At 37.4% G+C, this 19,751-nt stretch overlaps 3 protein-coding genes across 18 annotated transcripts in view; 2 read left to right on the top strand and 1 right to left on the bottom strand.

The window, feature by feature from the left end:
- The window catches only part of LOC116416507, a 16,458-nt gene extending 14,049 nt beyond the window's left edge, over positions 1 to 2,409 (top strand). The window contains exon 2 of the mRNA XM_031925272.1: positions 374 to 2,409. Coding sequence (XP_031781132.1) covers positions 1,884 to 2,360 — 477 coding nt within the window. The 5' untranslated portion in view covers positions 374 to 1,883 and the 3' untranslated portion in view covers positions 2,361 to 2,409. The remainder of the gene's footprint in view (positions 1 to 373) is intronic.
- Positions 1 to 19,751, bottom strand: part of LOC107981239 (zinc metalloproteinase-disintegrin-like batroxstatin-3) — a 584,695-nt gene that overhangs the window by 549,692 nt on the left and 15,252 nt on the right. The window lies entirely within an intron of this gene.
- Positions 7,205 to 14,528, top strand: LOC116416505. 2 transcript variants are annotated; one of them, XM_031925269.1, is made up of 5 exons: positions 7,205 to 7,438; positions 8,489 to 8,641; positions 9,068 to 9,762; positions 10,423 to 10,777; positions 14,243 to 14,528. In XM_031925269.1, the coding sequence occupies exons 1-5, from the start codon at positions 7,396 to 7,398 to the stop codon at positions 14,245 to 14,247; spliced, it is 1,251 nt and encodes a 416-aa protein (XP_031781129.1). In that variant the 5' UTR covers positions 7,205 to 7,395; the 3' UTR covers positions 14,248 to 14,528. The 2 variants fall into 2 exon arrangements, with proteins under 2 accessions (XP_031781129.1, XP_031781130.1); XM_031925270.1 differs by lacking the exon at positions 10,423 to 10,777.

Here is a 19,751-nt window from a genome sequence, read left to right on the forward strand (position 1 = left end):
TGAAGCCTTCTAGACAAACTACAACCTTTAAAAGAAACCATATTAGAGTTAAAAAAAATAGCCAGGCTGGAGAGCCAAACACAAAACAGAGAAGAAAATGCTGTTACCAGCAACTCCGTATAAAATGCCAGAGTAAATGCCCAGAATCAACATAAATCCGAAACACCCGAGACCCTCAAAGTAATACATGATGACCTAAATGATAACGACATGATTATAGATTAGAAAAGTAAGCAATCAGACAGGACCAATTAACAAGTGTGAATGAGAGAATGAATGATTGACCATAATATGACCCATGAATACCCCACTCAATGAAATTGTTAAAATTTTTTTTTTCATCTTCTACGAATTTGCATATCTTCTTTTACAGACATGGACCAAATCTTCAAGACCATAATCGAGTCAATCGAGTTTGATGAGAACTCAAGACACGTCACCATCCGTTTTGGCCCACCAGGGAAACTACCTGTTGTTATGACATTACTGAATAAATACGGATCGAACAATACTAAGAGCTTCAGAATTACTAATCAAGGGACTGACGATGCCACAGTCATATTAACAATAACGTACAGGACAAGTACAGGTACGATACAACTACTACGCGATTACGAACTGAACAGACAGACAGACCAAGAAACAAACACTGTATAAATTAACAAACCGACAAACAACCTAGAGACAGGCAACAACACCGACACTTCCAAAAATTCTACTGACTTAAACGCCACTGACAGCACTGACAGTTCTAAGAACTCTAATGACATCGGCCCTACGGACAACAGTGACGATCCAGACAATAACGACATTAACAATGATGACAGAATTGCTACAAACGAGAACACTGACAGCAATGACAATAACGACGTCCAAAGACCTGCCAACAATGACGTTAATGTTAACAATAATGAAAATTTTAACAACAATGATCACGGCCCACAACAGAATGACAATGACAATGACAATATCGAAGCTTACACTATTAATGAACCAAACATAGCACTACGCCATACATACAACCCGCAAGACAATGTACAGCTACTCAAAATAAATTTGACAGACGCTTACACAGTGACAGACACATATACAGGTACGACAATAGACGCAGAAGCATTATTTAGACAACATGGGCCCTGCAACACCGAACACCACGCAACGAAAGACAAGGACATCAAAGCCATAATAATTAGATACCAAATGAAAAATCATACGCTTAAAGTGATCAACAAATACAAAGAACACATACAACAAACGAACGATGACGTACAAAGACCAACGACAGAACAACAAACCAATCAGGAGAAAACAATAGAATACGTACAAACACCAGATACTATATGTGTACGAGTACCCGGACATACGACAAGACAAAATGTAACAGAGACATTCCAACAATTCGGAAGCATCATAGACGTAAGACACTTAGAGCCTACAGGCGGACAAAATGGACGATACACTGCATTCATCCAATTTGAAAACTAGGACAGCGCAGACAAGGCTGTAGAAAAGACACAAATGACGCACTCGACAAGACTAGCTTACAACAAAGTATACACATCAACACGATCCACTGCACAGCAAAAGACAGAAAAAGAACAAAACACGACACAACAGAAACTAAAATCAACAAGTTGGACCGTTGATCCCGACAACAACACAAAATTATACATACTATCACCACCAGACACCACACAACAGCACTTAGAAACAGATTTTACAGTGTTTGGAGAAACAGTGAGCATTGAACTGACGGACGGTACGACAAAAGGAAAAGTAGGGTACATAACTTATACAAACAAAGTTGACGCAATAGACGCCAAATTAAACGGACCACAGAATTCATAGTAAAGTGGAAATGGACGCCAAGAACAGACGAAACGATGATTCATTTCCTATGCGGAGACCAAATACCGAAACAAAGCTTCGACGACCATATACAGAACTGCAACATGCCTCACTTAAGACAGAGAATACTAAATGAAAAGTCAACATTAACGACCGAAACACAAGAGGACCCAAGACAGACAACATCGACACCACAACCGAGCACGAGTGAACAGGCAAACGAGCAAGTAACAAGTCGTTCCACTACATCCAACACGACAACACCAATGTTAGTGCATAGAGCATTACATTTAGACTACACGTCACCTGGCGACGAGAATCCCATAGAAAGGGAGATAGCCAGACAGAACGCCAGACGCCGCATACAAGAGAGACAACGACGAACAGAGCAACCGAGACGACAACATACAGAGACCCCAAGACCGACAAGAGCCAGTACCGCAGCAGAAGAACAAATTAGGAAGGAAATGGAGAAGATAGATTTCAATAAAATATTAGACACTAGTTTTTAAGAGACGACACTGCGACGTTAGCTTTAAGTTAGATGTAAGTAGTTCATATTAAAAAAAAAAAACCAAGTTACCATCATTGTTTTGCGTCAAAATAAAATATATTTTCATATCAAAAAAAAAAAAAAATGAACCAAATCGAGACCATCCTTGACAGTTTGTGTGACCGCGGAGCAGAGCCATAACCAAGCTTACAAGGTAAGAGAAAGAAAAACAAAGAAACAATCCACCCAAACCCATATCATCATCCTGAAACAAGCTAAAAGTTGACAAGCCTAATATGAAAAAAAAGAGAAAGAAATCTTGCCGATTGCTTACCAATAGCTTCCAAAATATATATTTTTTTTTTTTTTTTGAGAAAAGCCGACCTAACCCTTGTGCCTTATTCCATTTGAAAGTTATTTGAAGTCTCCAGAAACAAATAAAGGAATTTTTGAAATAATTGAGTCTAAGAGATTATTTGATTTGAGAGTTTTGATCGTCAACCTTTGGGACATCCCCGTTAACAAACACAAGTAAGTCGTTCTCGTTAATAATTTAATTTTCCTTAGTTTTTTATTATCACGCAAACAGCTTCGCCGCGACAATCAGTCCGAAGTACTGATGATAGCTTACTCTCCCCCGTATGGGAGAGTAAGCTATCATCCGCATAATCACACAACGTTACTTTGTTAGTTCGGTAAATTTATTACTACCCTAACAAAACAAAATAAAACGAGCATGGCAAGTTACGGAAAAAGAATTTGAGAGTTGTTTGCAATTGATCAATATATTACTTAAGTTTGCAACCATTCAACTCAGCCCATTATTGATCATAACAATTTTGAGTTTGTGTTATATTATATTTGAAATAATATTGTAAACTTGACTTACTTTGATTGATCTCACTTCTTTTTTAATATGTAATTTCGTTTTAATTGGCATATATGTATATATACACAATATATGGGTAGTTCTCTGTGAAATCGAAGATGAAAATTTTTATTTTTGCCCAAACTGTATATGTATGTTCTATATGTTGTACCTGACTTTAAAAAAAATTTCAGCGCAATTCCTTCATTTGGCTTCGGGTTCTAGCTGGTCAAAGTTGAGGTTTCAAGCAATGTTTGCATTTTCTGCCTATTTTCAATGATTTGTAGCTATAAGGAATGCATTTTTAACTAAAACTATCCTAATACTTTTTTTTGTGAAATTTTCTGAATTCTTTAATAAAAATACTTTTAAAGCCCTTTATGTATGTTAAGGCTACCTTATTTGCATTTTAAATCTTAAAATATAAACATCAGAATGTTTGATCCGGACTCCGACAACCTCAATACAGTAAAAAGATACCTTTTTATAGTAAAAACCCTAGTGGAAATGGATTGTGTGCCAAAGTGTGTCAAAGTGTGCCAAAGTCTGCCAAAGTGTGCCATAGTGTGTCAAAATGTGCCAAAGTGTGCCATAGTGTACCATAATGTTCCAAAGTGTTCAAATTCGGAAATTTATTACACTTTGGCATACCTTGGTATACTTTGGCACACTCTGGACCACTTTGGCACATTTTGACACACATGGGTTTTTCGGAAATTGAGGACTTAGAACATTTTTGCACGAAATCTGGAAAACTTGTATTCCCGACGGATTCCTCTGTTGAGGCATGTTTTTCCAACATTTACGGCGGACAGCAGCTTTAAGGCAATTACGGGCAATTGTTAATTAATATTGTAAAAGTACTAAGTATCTAAAGTTGCTTAAAGTACATGAGTTTAAATTTTTGTATTAACTGTAACGAGTACTTGTGGCTCAGTGGTAGACCTTCAGCTTACTAACCCAAAGGATCCGGGTTCAAGTCTTACCGACGCTAGAATTTTTTTTTTTATTAAATTATTTATTGTTACGTTCTATAACTGGGACTTCAAGCTCCACGCGTGCCGTCGATATGACGGCATCGAGCAGTGGCAATGTTTTGGCGCGCGGGCGGCGGGATATATCTCGCACTGTACCGAAGTGTGCCAAAGTGTGCCAAAGTGTGCCATACCGTGCCAAACTGTGCTATACTGTGCCATACTTTGTCAAAAAAGAAATGTTTGTTTCCGAAAAACCCATGTGTGTCAAAGTGTGCCAGAGTATGCCAAAGTGTGCCAAAGTGTGCCAGAGTATGCCAAAGTGTGCCAAAGTGTGCCAGAGTATGCCAAAGTGTGCCAAAGTGCAGCAAATTTCCGAATTTGAACACTTTGGCACACTTTGGCACAGTATGGCACACTTTGGCACACTTTCGCACACTTTGGCACACTTTGACACACTTTAGCATACTTTGGCACACTTTGGCACACAATCCATTTCCACTAGGGAAAGTAGCTGTAAAGTTTTAGAATGGGTCTGACCTTCTACTAGAAGTTATGTAGAAAACAAACATGATATAATGGCTAATAAGTGGTTTTACATTCATTCAAATTTGACACTTATAACCTAGTAAATTACATGTCTACCGATACAAACACATGTTGGTTATAAAGTTAAAGGTTAAATCGGCCTTCTGATAATATTTTTACTGGAAATCTTAATAAAACATAAGCCATTTAATAAAAGCTATAATTTTTGCAGCAGGTTAAGTGATGGAAAAACAATAATAAATAATAAATCTAACTACACGGCATGCGCATCTAACTTAAGGGGTCAAGCCTGGGTTAAATCCTGCAAAAAAACAAAAAGATATTCTTCTTACCAAAAAATTTTTGATTTGATGTAATTTGAAAAAAAAAATTCTATTGAAAATATATAAAATATACACCATTTTTATCGAAAAAAACATGTATATACCTTGTAAAATCATTGACCAAAATTCATGACATTTCACTATATAAATAAGTGTTTTTTTTTTAGTCACTTGCCACGGCTTTTTGAAAGATCCGGACCGTCTTCTTTACTCTATCCGGGCTTAAAATGTACCTTAAACATGCCCCCTCGGACCGATCGAGAGACATTTCTAAAAAATATGAATTAAATATAGTTAGCAACAAATTTTGTTATCTAAAAAATATCAATTAAACATTACTAGCAACAAAATTTGTTAATGATTTTACAAGGTATATACATGTTTTTTTTCGATAAAAATGGTGTATATTTTAAATTTTCAATGGAATTTTTTTTCAAATTACATCAAATCAAAAAAAAACGAGAACGTATGCGAATGTACAGAATTGCAACAGTTACGTACTAAATTTATTGCAAAAGTACGGTTATAATTTCCATTCGGGTTGACATTTTTAAAACTGATTTTACTACACGGAGAGAAATGTATCACTAAAAATTACTATATTTTCTCCTAATCGGGAGACAAACTCAACCTATGAAGAAAATATAGTATGTTTGTATGAATATTTACTATACATTCATTAAAAATTGCTATACCAGTATAGTAAGAATTGCACTCCGCTTTGACTCGCTGTGTTCCGTCGGTAAAAAGTTACCGACAGAGCTAAACAATTCATCGTAACTCAAACCGATGACAGGAATTCACCTGATCACTTACTGCCACTAGGTGGCGACTCGTGAACTCGACCCGCAAGTGACGAAAAACTGTTCGGTTAGTATAAAAGGAACTTCCAGATCGGAATATTATATATAAATATAAATGCGATTAGTATAGCGATGCGTTAATAGGTTGCAACATAATAATAAGCATTGCAATGTATGTAAATTAGGATATCATGAAATTCTATGCGATGCGACTTCGAGATTAAATGTAACAAATAACACCCAACAAACACAAATAAGAGAAAAAGCACCAACAGACGACAAAAAAGAAGGGCCAAAAATATGTTTAAGAAGCTTTAGTATCCATAAACTTTGATATGCGCTACAGTAAAAATTGCTATGTAGTATAGTAAAATCTGGTGATCTGAAATTTTACTATACCGTATAATAAAATTTAATATAAGTCGAGTTTGTCTCCTCGCTACTATACAGTATACTAATTTTTGATGAAAATTATGGGAATATTTAGTGATACATTTCTCTCCGTGTACATTCATTAGTGTATATTGATAAAAATACAGAAAAACTTTTGTAAGCTATAAAAATTAGACAATTTCTTTAAAGATTGCATTAATTTTTAGAGGGGAAATCAAGAATGGTGAGGATGGGTACAAAACTTAAAGTTGCCAACATTTTACCTTGTGAAAGGTGTTTTTTTTAACCTTTTAATAAGTTTCAAATAAATTTATAAAGAAATGTTTAAAGAAAAATTCAATTTGAATTACAGCATAGCACCGTTAAAAGTTTAGGTTTGATTTATGCAAAATCGACTACACCTGCACTAAAATGCTTTAGATAATACTTTATGCACTTTGTCTTCAACAAGCTTTAGTAACTTAATTTGTAATAAGAGCAGTCGTTTTGGAGTAATTGTTAAAAAACCACATTTTGACCATTATTATTTTTAATAATAAACAAAAAAAATATTTGACAGCTGGAAAACAAAATTATTTGTAATAAGCTGCTTGTTGGAATATGTGTACGATCTCCCCCGACACCGACGGCAGATCCCTCGCGTCGCAGCGACTCTAGAAGCGCTCGCCGCCAAAACCACGTGATACGGCGCTGAGCTCGGCGGCGCTCTCCGCTCGCCGCCTCACTCTCTACGAGATAGTCGAGCTGCACGCACGCCTTCGGCTCTTGTCCCGCTCTGTCTAAGTTTAACCTTTAATAATAAAGTTACGCTACGCTCTATTACTTGATACTCTGTCTTTGCTTCTTTATTTCGTGCCACCTTATCGCGTCCGGATCCTTATATACCGACAGGTTATGGGCCCAGCACGCTTCCACTGCGCAAATTAGTGAAAAAGTGACACGAAAAAAAAAAAAAAAAATAGAAGAAAAGCCAAGAGAAGTCGAGACGAGTTGACACCTGTACAAAGACACGAGAACGACCTAAGCTGAGAGACAAAAGAAGGAAGTCACGCAGCCAACAAGCAACACGCCCCGCTGTCCAGAGCCTGAAGGTCAGCACTCGATTCCCTGGTAAACGGTGAACAAAACAAAGGCAAAAGTCACGATGGCCGGAAAATCCTACAAATGGGCAAACCCGCAAACTGCACGTAAGTACGCATAAAAATAAAAACGTGCTTATGAAACTCGTGAAGTAAAATCAGCGGTACGCGAGTGTATAAGAAAAGTGAAGTGAAAAATAAAAATCGCGAGATAAAAAGCCGCATTAGAAAAGAAAAGGCGCGAAAATCGCGGAAAAGAGAAAGGCGCGAATCAGTGTTGCATCAGTTCGGCTTGTCAGAACTCGAAAATCCGAACGCGCTTAAACAAAGAAAGTCGACCAAAACAAAAACGCATTTCCGAGAAGTTCAAACGAACAGAAACGCGCGGTAAAAATTCCCGGTACGAAGCAACAGGCGAAAGAAAGGGGGGTTGCTAGGCAACCGAGCCAACATGGCCGCCTCATCTCTCTCCTGTACGTAAGCTATACGGAACGGAGGGAGAGCCGCCGTTGCCGCGCTCTCGGCTCACGACGACGACGCGCAAGTTCAGGCGCACGTAGAAAAAGACGACGCTAGTTTAACCTGGCTCGTAATAGGTTAACACGCGCGTGCATGAAAACGGAGGGAGAGTTGCGGTCATTACAACCACACGTAGCGGAAACGATACACGGACGCGCACGCATACATACGTGCACAAAAAGTTCGCGCTGAGTCAACTCAAACGCAAAGCGAAGTCAATACAAGATTGTGCGCAAGCGCACACGAATTCACGTGACCGCTCACTTGTTGCGCGGCAATTTTTGAATTTCTTAAACGCACATCTATGCATCTAGTGCAAGTCTGCCTGCATGCTGCACTGTTTACAGACACCGCGCAGGTGGGGCTGCTGATGCATGGGTAAACTAAGCAATCATTTAACGTATTAAACTAGCAGAAAATCATCTATAAAGAAATTTAACGCGATAAACGCGAACGTCGGCTTTCGCATCTAGTGTAAGTCTGCCTGCGAGCTGCACTGTTTACAGACACCGCGCAGGTGGGGCTGCTGGTGCGCGAGCTCACTCTGCAATAAATTAAGCGAAGAATTAATTCAACACAACGACTCTGGTTTATCAAAATAAATTAAGTTTGAATATTAATTACAAAATCTTTCGACAGCACGTAGCACAAGTACTGACTGGGATGACATACGCGCCAAGATTCTGGAGTACTACGACCTGAAGGACAAAGAACCAAATGAGAGTTTCTATCTTCAACTCTACGGCGGAGGCGTTTGGTTAATGCATTCTAGGGACGAAACACTCCAACTAGGTAATGAAGTAAAGTCATAAATAACAATATTTATATGTAAGTCTACACTTGTACGGAAAGTTTGACGGGCTACTAGCCAACGTAACGTACGACACGAAGTCTGTGTGGATCTGTGAGAGGTTTAACACGAACCCACGAATGTGACTTGGTACGTGCGCACGTACAGATACTTAGTCAGTGTCCCACGCTCAAAAACTAGACCCTCACACAGATCTGCCAAACCTGCTCTCGTGCTTAGTGGGTCTCGGACTGTGGGAGCCGTGCTTAGGCACACATTCCGCAAAAAGAGACTAAGTCGGTTTGGGAACTTTGTCGAAAAGTGACTGGACCGACAGCAAGGTGGCCCGATACTTGTGCACAAAGTATAGGGAGCTTTGCAGGGGTATCCTCTCAACCGCAGACTAACGTTTTTTTGTATATTTACAGACATGAACATCCTCAGTTTGGAAGAAGCAGCCAGACTCCTGGAAGTGTTGAAAGCTACAGAGGATCGAGTGGTAGGGTTGAGAGGACCCGTAAGCCACTACAGCGACGCAGGGAGAGCAGGAGCCACTACGTCCACGCCCAGGGATGACGACCAGACATACAGCATGAATGAGATCACCAAGCTGTTGCGTGAGAGCACCATGACTCAAGTCAAGCTCAGCGAAAGGCTGGTAGAAGGAATGAAGTCCCTCGTGGAGGAGAATGCTAAGATGAATCAAAACTTCGAAAGGTTCACAACCAAGATCAGCGGAGATGTACAGCAACTGATGAGGTCCGTTGATAGTCTGAAGCTCAGAGGGCAGGATGGACAGGCAGTAAAAGATTGGCAGGAGAAGCCAACTCTTTCAGCCAACAACAAGCCAAGCATCGTCAGCTGTACACGCCCGGCAGAACCGATCAAGCTGCATCCACGAGGACGCGGACGTGGCTTTCGACCAGCAAACCGCAATCCGCTCACGCTCTTGGCTCCTGGACCAAGGGAGTTCGGACCTGCTGAACCCAGGTGCTCGTCCACACTAGTGGCCGACTCGTACGAATGGAACGAGAAAAATGAAGTAAGGAGAGAACAGTCGCCATATAAAGATTGGCGCGTTGAATCCGCCGAACGTCTTGGAATCGCGCTCGACGATTTGAATGTAAGTAGACGTTTTTCTGATCAAGACTTAACGCAACTGAATAAGCTGAATTTGTTCAAGTCAATGAACTCAGGTAACACGAGTATAAATGACGCAAAATTGAAACAGATTAACATCACGCGAATGTACAAGTTAAAATTAGATTCGGAATTTGCCCCCTTTGAGGATTTCTTATTCTCAGAGCTAAAGTCGCGAAAACTGTTCTACGTCTTCGAAAAGAACAATCAAAGTCTGATCTGTCCAGATGAACTCGAACACGATAAGAATATCATACGCGAGATAATTCTGAACAGAATTGATGATAAGTATCACCTATACACGATGAACATAAAAGATCCAGTTGAATTACTGGATAAGATTAAAGAAATTAAAAAGAATGAATTGAGAATTAATGCTCATACAGCCCAGAAACGACTCTTCAACTTAAAGCTCAACAAAGATAAAGAAACGGCCTTTAACTTCTGCTTGAGGTTTGAAGACCTCGTAAGAAAGTATGAAAGTAATGAAGGCATAGAAAAAATGAGCGATACGGCAAAGAAAAGTCTACTGTTCAACGCAGTAGAGCAAGCCTACCCAGAGATCATTACGGCAGAGAACGTTTCAAGCCATGGTACGGGTAGGAAATATACTTACAATGAACTAAAAGATTTAATTTTCCAGATTGACAACTCGAAGCAGAGAACCCCAGAAAAATCAGCCCTGCTTGGATTCGCAGAGGAAAGAAACCGTTCCTCTGATGAAAGACCCAAAAGTAGGGAAAGGCCCAACAAACGGTGCGAGCGATGTGGTAGCACGGCGCACTTGTCCAAGGACTGCAAGCACGACGAGCCTAAGTGCTTTAACTGCAATAAGTTCGGGCACATCGCCGTAGACTGCAGTGAACCACGGAAAGGGCCACCACGAAAGAGAGCGACTGATCGCAACAGAAGTATCTCTCCAAAAAGAAAGCAGAGGAGAGAGCATAGCAGATCTCGATCAAAGTCACCTTTCAGACGACCTGGCACTCCTGCAAAAGGTACGACCAATACTGATTCAGTATGCATGAATGTGAGTCTGAATGAATGGGACGACGAGACGCAAAAATTTATCGTAGATTCAGGCGCGACAGATCATATGACAAATTCTAAATTCATATTGACTCAGCTGCACGAAAAGACTGAGCGCGTAATAGGCTGTGCCAATAAAGACAAACCATCTAACATAACCGCAACCAATCAAGGCCAAGTTAAATTCGAACTATCTAACGGTAACGTAATAAAACTAGATAATGTTGTATACGCAGAAAATTTGAGAAAAAACCTGCTGTCACTCAAACGCTTTACAGATCAGGGCCTGTGCGTGTATTTAGATAACAAAACGATAAACGTTTACGAACCAAATACGAGAGAAAAGATTCTAGAAGGAAAGTTTGAGAATCCATTCTGGATAATCGATTTAAAGCCAAAATTAGATAACATACAAAAGATGCCCTCGGGTGCGCTAATTGCCCATGAAAGCAATGAAAAGATTGTTAAGAAAAAGGTGACATTCGCTGATGAAAAGCCAGTCATAGATTCAGCAAATCAAAGGAAAGAAAATGGTGACGAATCTACCGTAATAAATACCATTAATTTATGGCACATTAGATTAGGACATACGGCTCTGAATAAAATAAAGCTTCTGAAAGGATTATACCCCGACATTAAACAATTCCGAGAAAATGATCATGGTGTGTGTTTGAAAGATTGCGAAATATGCAAAGTAGCGAAAATGAATAGACCGAAATTCGATAATAACAAAGAGATGGCCAAGAAACCATTGCAACGGGTCAGTGCTGATACTATGGGACCGATTACACCGGCTACTCATCCGAAAGGCTGTAGGTTCATAGTTGTATTAGTAGATAATTATTCACGCTTTGCCATGGCCTACCCAGTTAAGCAAAAGTCGGACGCCGCCGAATGCATAGATGACTTTGTCGTGAAATGTAGAAATATATGCGGAAGAGATGAAAAATTCTGCTACCTAGACTGTGATCAAGGAACAGAATTTACCAGCGGAAAGACACAGAAGGTATTGGATAAATATGGTGCTGAACTCAGAACAATTTGTCCATACACTCCACAGTTAAACGGCATAGCAGAGCGCTACAATCAAACCATACAGAAAATCCCCAGAGCCCTAATGTACGATTCTAGACTACCAGCAAATGCCTGGGATCTGGCTGTAAAAGCAGCGGCCTACCTATATAACTTGACGCCTCACAAGTCCATTGGTCTTAAATCACCTTTGCTAATGATCAACCCAGAATCAAAAGCATACATAAATCAGATTAAGAGATTTGGTTGTGTAGCTTTTACCAAGGTCCAAGGACAACAGGAAACTAAGTTCGATAAGCTCTCGAATAAAACAGTGTTAGTAGGATATACTGACACAGGATACTTGTTACTAAACCCAGAAGATGGTAAAGTATACGAAAGCAGGAACGTGCAATTCATCGAAAGCAAAGTATTTGGAGATATTTACAAGCCCGAAGATATAAAGAATTGGACAATAACAAACGATACTCTGAATAAAGAAACCTGGTTTTTTGAATTCGACGAAGAAAGCCCAGATCAACCGGAAGTGGTGATTAAGGCACCCAAGAAAAAGGGTAGACCACGTAAAGAAAATCAGAAAACAGCCATGAAACCTATTTCAAAAATAAATCACAGACCAGTGACTCGGAAGCAGACTCAGAGTAAGAAAATTGTATCAGCTGAAAAAGCACAGGGTGAAACAGAAGGTCTAAACATATACGACCCAGATGCACTGATGACGTTTGGTACGTCAGAATCAGAAAAAATGCAGGATAAAATTGAAGGCCTAAGTGAATATGAATTGTATACACTACTGACAGGTATTAATGGGGATCCAAAATCTTACCGAGAAGCTGTATCATCACCAGAAGCAGATAGATGGCAAGAAGCCATAAACAAAGAGAGAGAAGCACTTCAGAAAAACCGAGTATATGAAGTAGTCAGTAGAACTAGCTGCGACGGTAAAAAGTTAAACATCCTGGATTCGAGATGGGTATTCAAACGTAAAGACAGTGGAACAAAATACCCCGACTACAAAGCAAGAATTGTCATACGAGGTTTTAAGGACTCAAATTTGTATGATCTTTGTGAAACGTACGCACCAGTGTCAAGACTTGCACTAGTAAGAGCTGTACTGACTATTGCTAATAAACACGACTATGTGCTGTGGCAACTGGACGTAAAAGCAGCGTTTCTTCACAGCCCTATAAAAAAGGATATATTTCTAGAAATACCAGACGGTTTTGAAGAATACGAAAATCAGAAACAAACGAAAGTTTGGAAACTTCACAAATCTCTTTATGGCTTGAAAACTAGTCCAAAGAATTGGAATGAACACTTTTCAGAATTCGCTAAACAACTAAAATTCCAAGCGAACAGTAGAGATCCATGCCTGTTCATATACGCCGAAGACAAAAGCCGCATAATCATGCTGCTGTATGTTGACGACATATTGCTGACAGGCAATGACGAGCCAAAGATGAGAGAAATACAGAAAGAACTGAGTAAAAAGTTTGATATGAAATTCCTGGGTGAACCTAAAGAGTTCTTGGGAATCACTATAACAAGAAACAGTAAAGAAAGGACCATAAAACTGGACCAAATTAAATTCATAAATAAGATGCAAACGAAATTTGGATATGCACAAGCTAAAGGTCAATCAACCCCCATGGTAACAAATCAAGTGCTGAACAGACAACGAAAACAACGAGAGGAAGAATCAACAAATGACAAAGCTATAAACCAGCGTGGATACAGAGAAGTGGTTGGATCTCTCATGTACTTGATGTCCGGCACCAGGCCAGATTTGGCATACGCAGTCAATATGTTAAGCAGACACCAACAAAATCCGACTGAACACGACTGGAAAATGGTAACAAGAGTATTCAAGTACATTGCTTACTCAAAGAATTGGCAGCTGACCTACAAAGGCCTGAAGGACGGAATGGAAACATTCTCAGATGCAAGTTTTGCAGATTGTAAAGACTCGCTCACGACAAGCGGACATGTAGTTACGCTGTACGGAGATGCAATAGCCTGGAGAACCCACAAGCAAAGCTACGTGGCTTTATCAACTTGTCAAGCTGAATACGTAGCAATGGGTGATGCTTGTAGGGAATCAATTAGCATAAGTTTATCTCTGAAAGTGATTCCAAACATGACATACTTTCCAATCATCTTATGGTGTGATAATAAAGCAGCAGTCGCTTGCACAAAGATGGATGGAAGTAATAAGTTGAGACACATGGCTGGAGTGTATGAGGACTATGTTAAGCAGTGTGTCAAGTTACATTATGTAAAAATAGAATGGATAGAATCAAAGGAGCAAAGAGCGGATATCTTTACCAAGCCTTTGCCCTCTGATAGCCATAACAAATTATCCAGATTATTGCTAGGAAATTAACAGATCTTTCATGTTACAGAATAACTAAGGGTCAGCCTGGAAACGATGTCGAGGACAATCGGGAGGGAGTGTTGGAATATGTGTACGATCTCCCCCGACACCGACGGCAGATCCCTCGCGTCGCAGCGACTCTAGAAGCGCTCGCCGCCAAAACCACGTGATACGGCGCTGAGCTCGGCGGCGCTCTCCGCTCGCCGCCTCACTCTCTACGAGATAGTCGAGCTGCACGCACGCCTTCGGCTCTTGTCCCGCTCTGTCTAAGTTTAACCTTTAATAATAAAGTTACGCTACGCTCTATTACTTGATACTCTGTCTTTGCTTCTTTATTTCGTGCCACCTTATCGCGTCCGGATCCTTATATACCGACACTGCTCGATTACACCAATATCCAGTTGAAAAATTTTAGGGACATGATGCTAGGAGTTACATTTTTTGCAAAAAACAATGAATGAAAAAATATGTCTTTGTTTTTTCATTGAAAACGTAAAAATATGGTATATCAACATACAAATACTGTCTAGCTTGCGGATCGTTTGCATTTATTTTAAACCATGCAGTCAAAGTTGTGTTTAAGTTTTTATTAATCAACTCTTCTTCTGATCCTTTCTTAAAAAATACAAACTGTTCATTTTTAAAATTTACAGCTGATCGGTAAATTACGTGTGATAAAACGTACAAATTGCCTATTGTAGTAGACGATACATTGCTTCTGGAGGGCTTACATATCTTGTATTTGAATATTGTTTTATTTCATCGTAGTTGAAATTTTCTTCTTTAAATTTGTTTTCATTATTGCCTTAAATCATATTTATAAATGCATAATAAGATCTCTTATAACAATATTTAAATAAATATTAGACATATTGAATAGTTGAACATACTTCAACATTAATATGACAGTTAAATTTTAACAATAAATACGGATTGTATGGAACTTTTAATCGATTATCAGCTATATTGTTTTCCATTGTTACTTTGTCGAGAAAGAGGATATCCAGTATTATTAGAAGTAGTTTGCTGATTAAACTATTTCGGAAAGTTTTTGGTACACTTTTCTGTTTTTTCTATCCATACATGGTGAATTTAAGTTATGTTTATCACAAGAGCCATGTATCATTGATTGCTTAACGATATTATGTAACCATGGATATTTCAATTCATCAGGTATTTCTGCAGCACTTATAAGTTTATCAACATCATCTCCATCGTTCAGTTTATGATTTTTATGAATAAATGCCAACAAGTGCATATGTAGTAAACCTCTTTTCTGAAACTCAATTACATAAGTATATGCAATACACTTTACAAAATTATTTTTTTTTTTTAAGAATTTCATTTAATAATTCATTAACTTTTGTATTAAAAACTTTTGCTACTGAATCAGGTCTATCAATGGCTGATTTATTTTTTCTCAAATTTTGTTTATTTTCCTTCCATTTTGGGTTACATGTCATAGTAATAAAGAAATCTGGTTTACCATACTTTTGAACTATCAAGTGGCGCGGTAGCGCCTCGAAGGGGAGCTTGAGAAGCAGACAAAGGCGAGTTTGAGAAGTAGACGAAGGCTAGTTTGAGAAGCAGATGATGCTATGGCGCCTGCGACACTATTTACTTCTATATTGGTATCCAAGATTTTACTTTTAAGAAAAACGATACTTTCCATAATTGTTTTATTAAGTGAGTTTTATATATTATCACATTCGTGTGCTAATCAGTGATTTTTAATAGAAGTTGTAAAAAACGCTGTCATTTATATAATATAAACAATCTTGTATATGATTTGCACAAATTATTATCTTTTTCTCCAGTCTCAAAGGACGGTGAAGTTAGCTGCGCATCAAAAATGATAGGAAATTGCTTTTCCACCTTTTTTACATATCCTAAATTTAAGTTCGGTGTCTAGGTGTACAGGGTAGCCAATGACGACGTCTAGGTGTCGCGCTCCGTGGTTTTTCGTGTCTAGCTGTAAAAATCATTCGACGAAGGTGTCTAGATGTACAGGGTAGCCGATAACAACGTCTAGGTAGTTCGCCCCGTCGTTTTGGTGTATAGGTGTAAAGACCATTTGAACGCGGTGTCTAGATGTACAGGATAGCTGATGACGATGTCTAGGTCGTGCGCTCCGTGGTTTTTAGTGTCTAGGTGTAAAAATCATTCAAGGGCGGTGTCAAGGTGTACAAGGTGACCGATGACGATGTCTAGGTAGTGCGCTCCGTGGTTTTTAGTGTCTAGATATAAAAAACATTCCAGGGCGGTGTCCAGGTGTACAGGGTGGCCAATGAGGAGGTCTAGGCAGAGCGCTCCGTGGTTTTTGGTGCCTAGGTGTAAAAATCATTCGAGAGCGGTGTGTAGGTGTACAGGGTGGCCAATGACAAGGTCTAGGTGGTTGGCCCCGTGGTTTTTGATGTCTAGGTATAAAAATCATTCGAGAGCGGTGTCTAGGTGTACATAGTGGCCGATGACGAGGTCTGGGTAGTTCGCACCGTGGTTTTTTGTGTCTAGGTGTAGTAATAATTCGAGAGTAGTGTATATCAGAACAATCAGTGATTTCATGTTAATGATAAAAATGTTACGAAAAAGCTGTGGTCAAAAGGTGCTAAAGATGCTTATATTTTAGTTTTACGACGTCGAATATGAAATACTCAAAAAAATTTACTAAAAAGGATTGAAATCTCTAAAAAATATTACCCTTTAACAAAGTTAAAGGTTAGGCGAGTTTGATATATTTCGCAACGAAATTACAGATAGAAAAGAACTAAGATCAATTAAACAAAGTCAAGTTTATTATATTTAATCGTAATGAAGCGATGAACAACTCACAATATAATTACTATTTAACTTGCCATGCCCATTTCATTGTACTTATGGTGTTTGTATGACGTTCTAATACATAAATAGAAAATTTAATTTGTCCACCAATAAACAAAATAAAACTTATTTTTAGAGATTGGTATTGAATCTAAAAAGTTTTGTTGTAACGATCGTGGACTTCCTGAAAATGTTAAAGGTAATATAACCATTTTTCCAATTTATACGTTGCCATCGTTATTTTTATTTTTTAAGTTATCTATGACACCTTTGTATAAATCTCTCCTTAATTGGTGTTGATTTTTATTTAACAAAAAATAATCGTGAACCTTCAACTTTTACCCAAGCATCAACAATGTATTGTTGAGTTAATTTTCCTCAATTTAAGTAAAGATTAAAATCGTTTCTAATGCTGAAATTATGATAATAGAATTGTTGCATTGAAATATTGTTTTTGTTATTTTTATTTCTCATATTGGGCATCTATCCAAAACTATTATTATTAGACTATTATTATTAGGCATCTATCCATAACTATTATTATTATTAGATGGTCTATGTTTTGAATATATACATTAGGGTGTCCCTTATTTCCCTAATTGCTGCTAGCTTGGCTCCAAATCCCCAGCTCTATTGGTCAGCACTCAAAACTACGAAAGCAACTGAGAAATCCCCCCAAATAAGAGTCTATACCTTACCCATCTTCAAAAAACTGTGTTTCCGCAATTATACGTGTTTTTTCATTGTAAACATTTTTCCATCCCTTTAAAAGTATTATATGTGTACATTAATCATTCCATATGTCTCCATAATGTATAGAGTAGGATCAGTAATTTTTTAGAGCCCGGAAAATAAAATTTGAGCCAAATATAGCTTCCAAAACCTGCAAAAATACTAATAAAATCACGGTTTTTTCACGTTTTTGCATTTGTAACCATACTTGGATCTAAATTATGTTAGCAGAATAATATATTGTAAAAGTAGACTTCAAAACCTTCATTTTGATTTTTTGGAGGACTCTCTAGCCCCTCTAGAACTGAAGATATTGCCGTTTAAAATTAGCTAAAAAATCGAAGTATCAAATCTGTGAATGGGTGCATGAAGACTTCTATGATATACAACTTTGTTTAGCTCTTATATAGTTCCAGGGGTCCTGTCAACTTTTTCAAAAAACAAGATTAAAGGTTTTGATGTCACCTATCGTTATTATTCAAGTACTTATTGTTAAAATTAATTTCATAATTTTTTTGAATATACAACCAATGTCAAAAAAATTATAAGTACAAATATTCTTAAAATTTACTTTGATCTCTCAAAAAATTAATTATACAAAATAATTAATATTATTTAATTCTACACAAATACAAAAGCCGTTACTGACAAGAATCATATGCACGGCCCTGATTCACTCAATATGCTGTATTTACTATTCTCAAACTTTGATCATTTTAATAAATATTTTAGCTATAAATAATTTTGTAAATAGTAAGCATCTAAAATAAGAATTAAATAATTATAGAAGTACTTATGTATAAATATTAAAGAAAATTTTGTAATTTCGCGTAAAAATATGCTATAAAGAAATCAAATAGTAAATATACGTAAAAAGTTCGCTACTGTATGCATTGGCTTTTGACACACTAGGGTATAAGACGGCGCGCAAGCGCGCCAATGTCTCGAATTTGGATTATAATCTTTCATATAGCGCTTGTCCCGATCAACCTTCCCTGTTCTAACCATATTTGATTCGATTTCTTATGAAAAAATACATTTTGTGATAATTATTTGATAATTAAATTAAGAAAAATAAAATTATTTACAAAATCTACAGAAAATAGAAAATAATGATCAAAATTCAGAACATTGGCGCTATTTCGCGCCTGATCTAATCTCAGTGTATACATATATAAATAGGTCTGAACATCAGAGCAAACAATTGGTCTGAAATGAGCGTATGCGTTCATTCTAATCCCAGAAGCGCATTTGAATTCAGCCATCAGCCAGTTTGTTTACGTTCGCGATGTTTGCTCGGCGCGACTTACTCCACTCATTTATTTCGAGATCGAGATCGAGATTCTCGAATAGGATTTTTATATAATGGATATGTACTATATGATTTCTTTATCGCATATTTTATTCCGTGTGTAATGTATATATTATCGCAAATATTGAAATCACATAAATATATTTAAAACACTGATTAGGTTCTAAATTAAATTGTAATTCATGTCTTAAAAAATATTCTTATAGAAAGAAAAAAATTATTAGATTGTTTCTTTTAATGTATAATTTAAGTACATTTTTTTCTTTGAAAGCTTTTTAAAATGTTGTAATCCTAGAATATATAGTGGACTATCTAGATAAGTAATTCATAGACATTATTTGTATTTTCAATGATTATGTTACTCTCATTTGAAGAAAAATATTCATTTATATTAAATAATGTAGAAAATAACCTATGTTGTATTGTGATTTATTGTCAGAGTTTAGATATGTTTTTCACAATTTTTCTCAAAAAAATTACAAATATTTACAAAAACTTTCAAAAAGTTATAAATAATCACAACAAAAGATCATGAAGGTCCTCACGTGGATTCTATACAGATACATTAATTATTATTTGCCATGCTTTTTGTGATTTTTTGTCACTATTTGTCATTTAATGTTGAAAATTCGTGAAAAAATATCTGAATTATGATAATAAATCACATCAAATCACA

Source organism: Nasonia vitripennis, assembly GCF_009193385.2.
Source record: "Nasonia vitripennis strain AsymCx chromosome 2 unlocalized genomic scaffold, Nvit_psr_1.1 chr2_random0008, whole genome shotgun sequence".
Taxonomy (NCBI): domain Eukaryota; kingdom Metazoa; phylum Arthropoda; class Insecta; order Hymenoptera; family Pteromalidae; genus Nasonia; species Nasonia vitripennis.

Excerpts from the sequence above, each read along its gene's own strand:
- LOC116416505 (XM_031925269.1), top strand. The coding sequence starts at position 7,396 with ATGGCCGGAAAATCCTACAAATGGGCAAACCCGCAAACTGCAC. Across the intron at positions 8,642-9,067 it reads GGACGAAACACTCCAACTAG|ACATGAACATCCTCAGTTTG; the intron begins GTAATGAAGTAA and ends GTATATTTACAG. Across the intron at positions 9,763-10,422 it reads TCGCGCTCGACGATTTGAAT|ATTGACAACTCGAAGCAGAG; the intron begins GTAAGTAGACGT and ends TTAATTTTCCAG.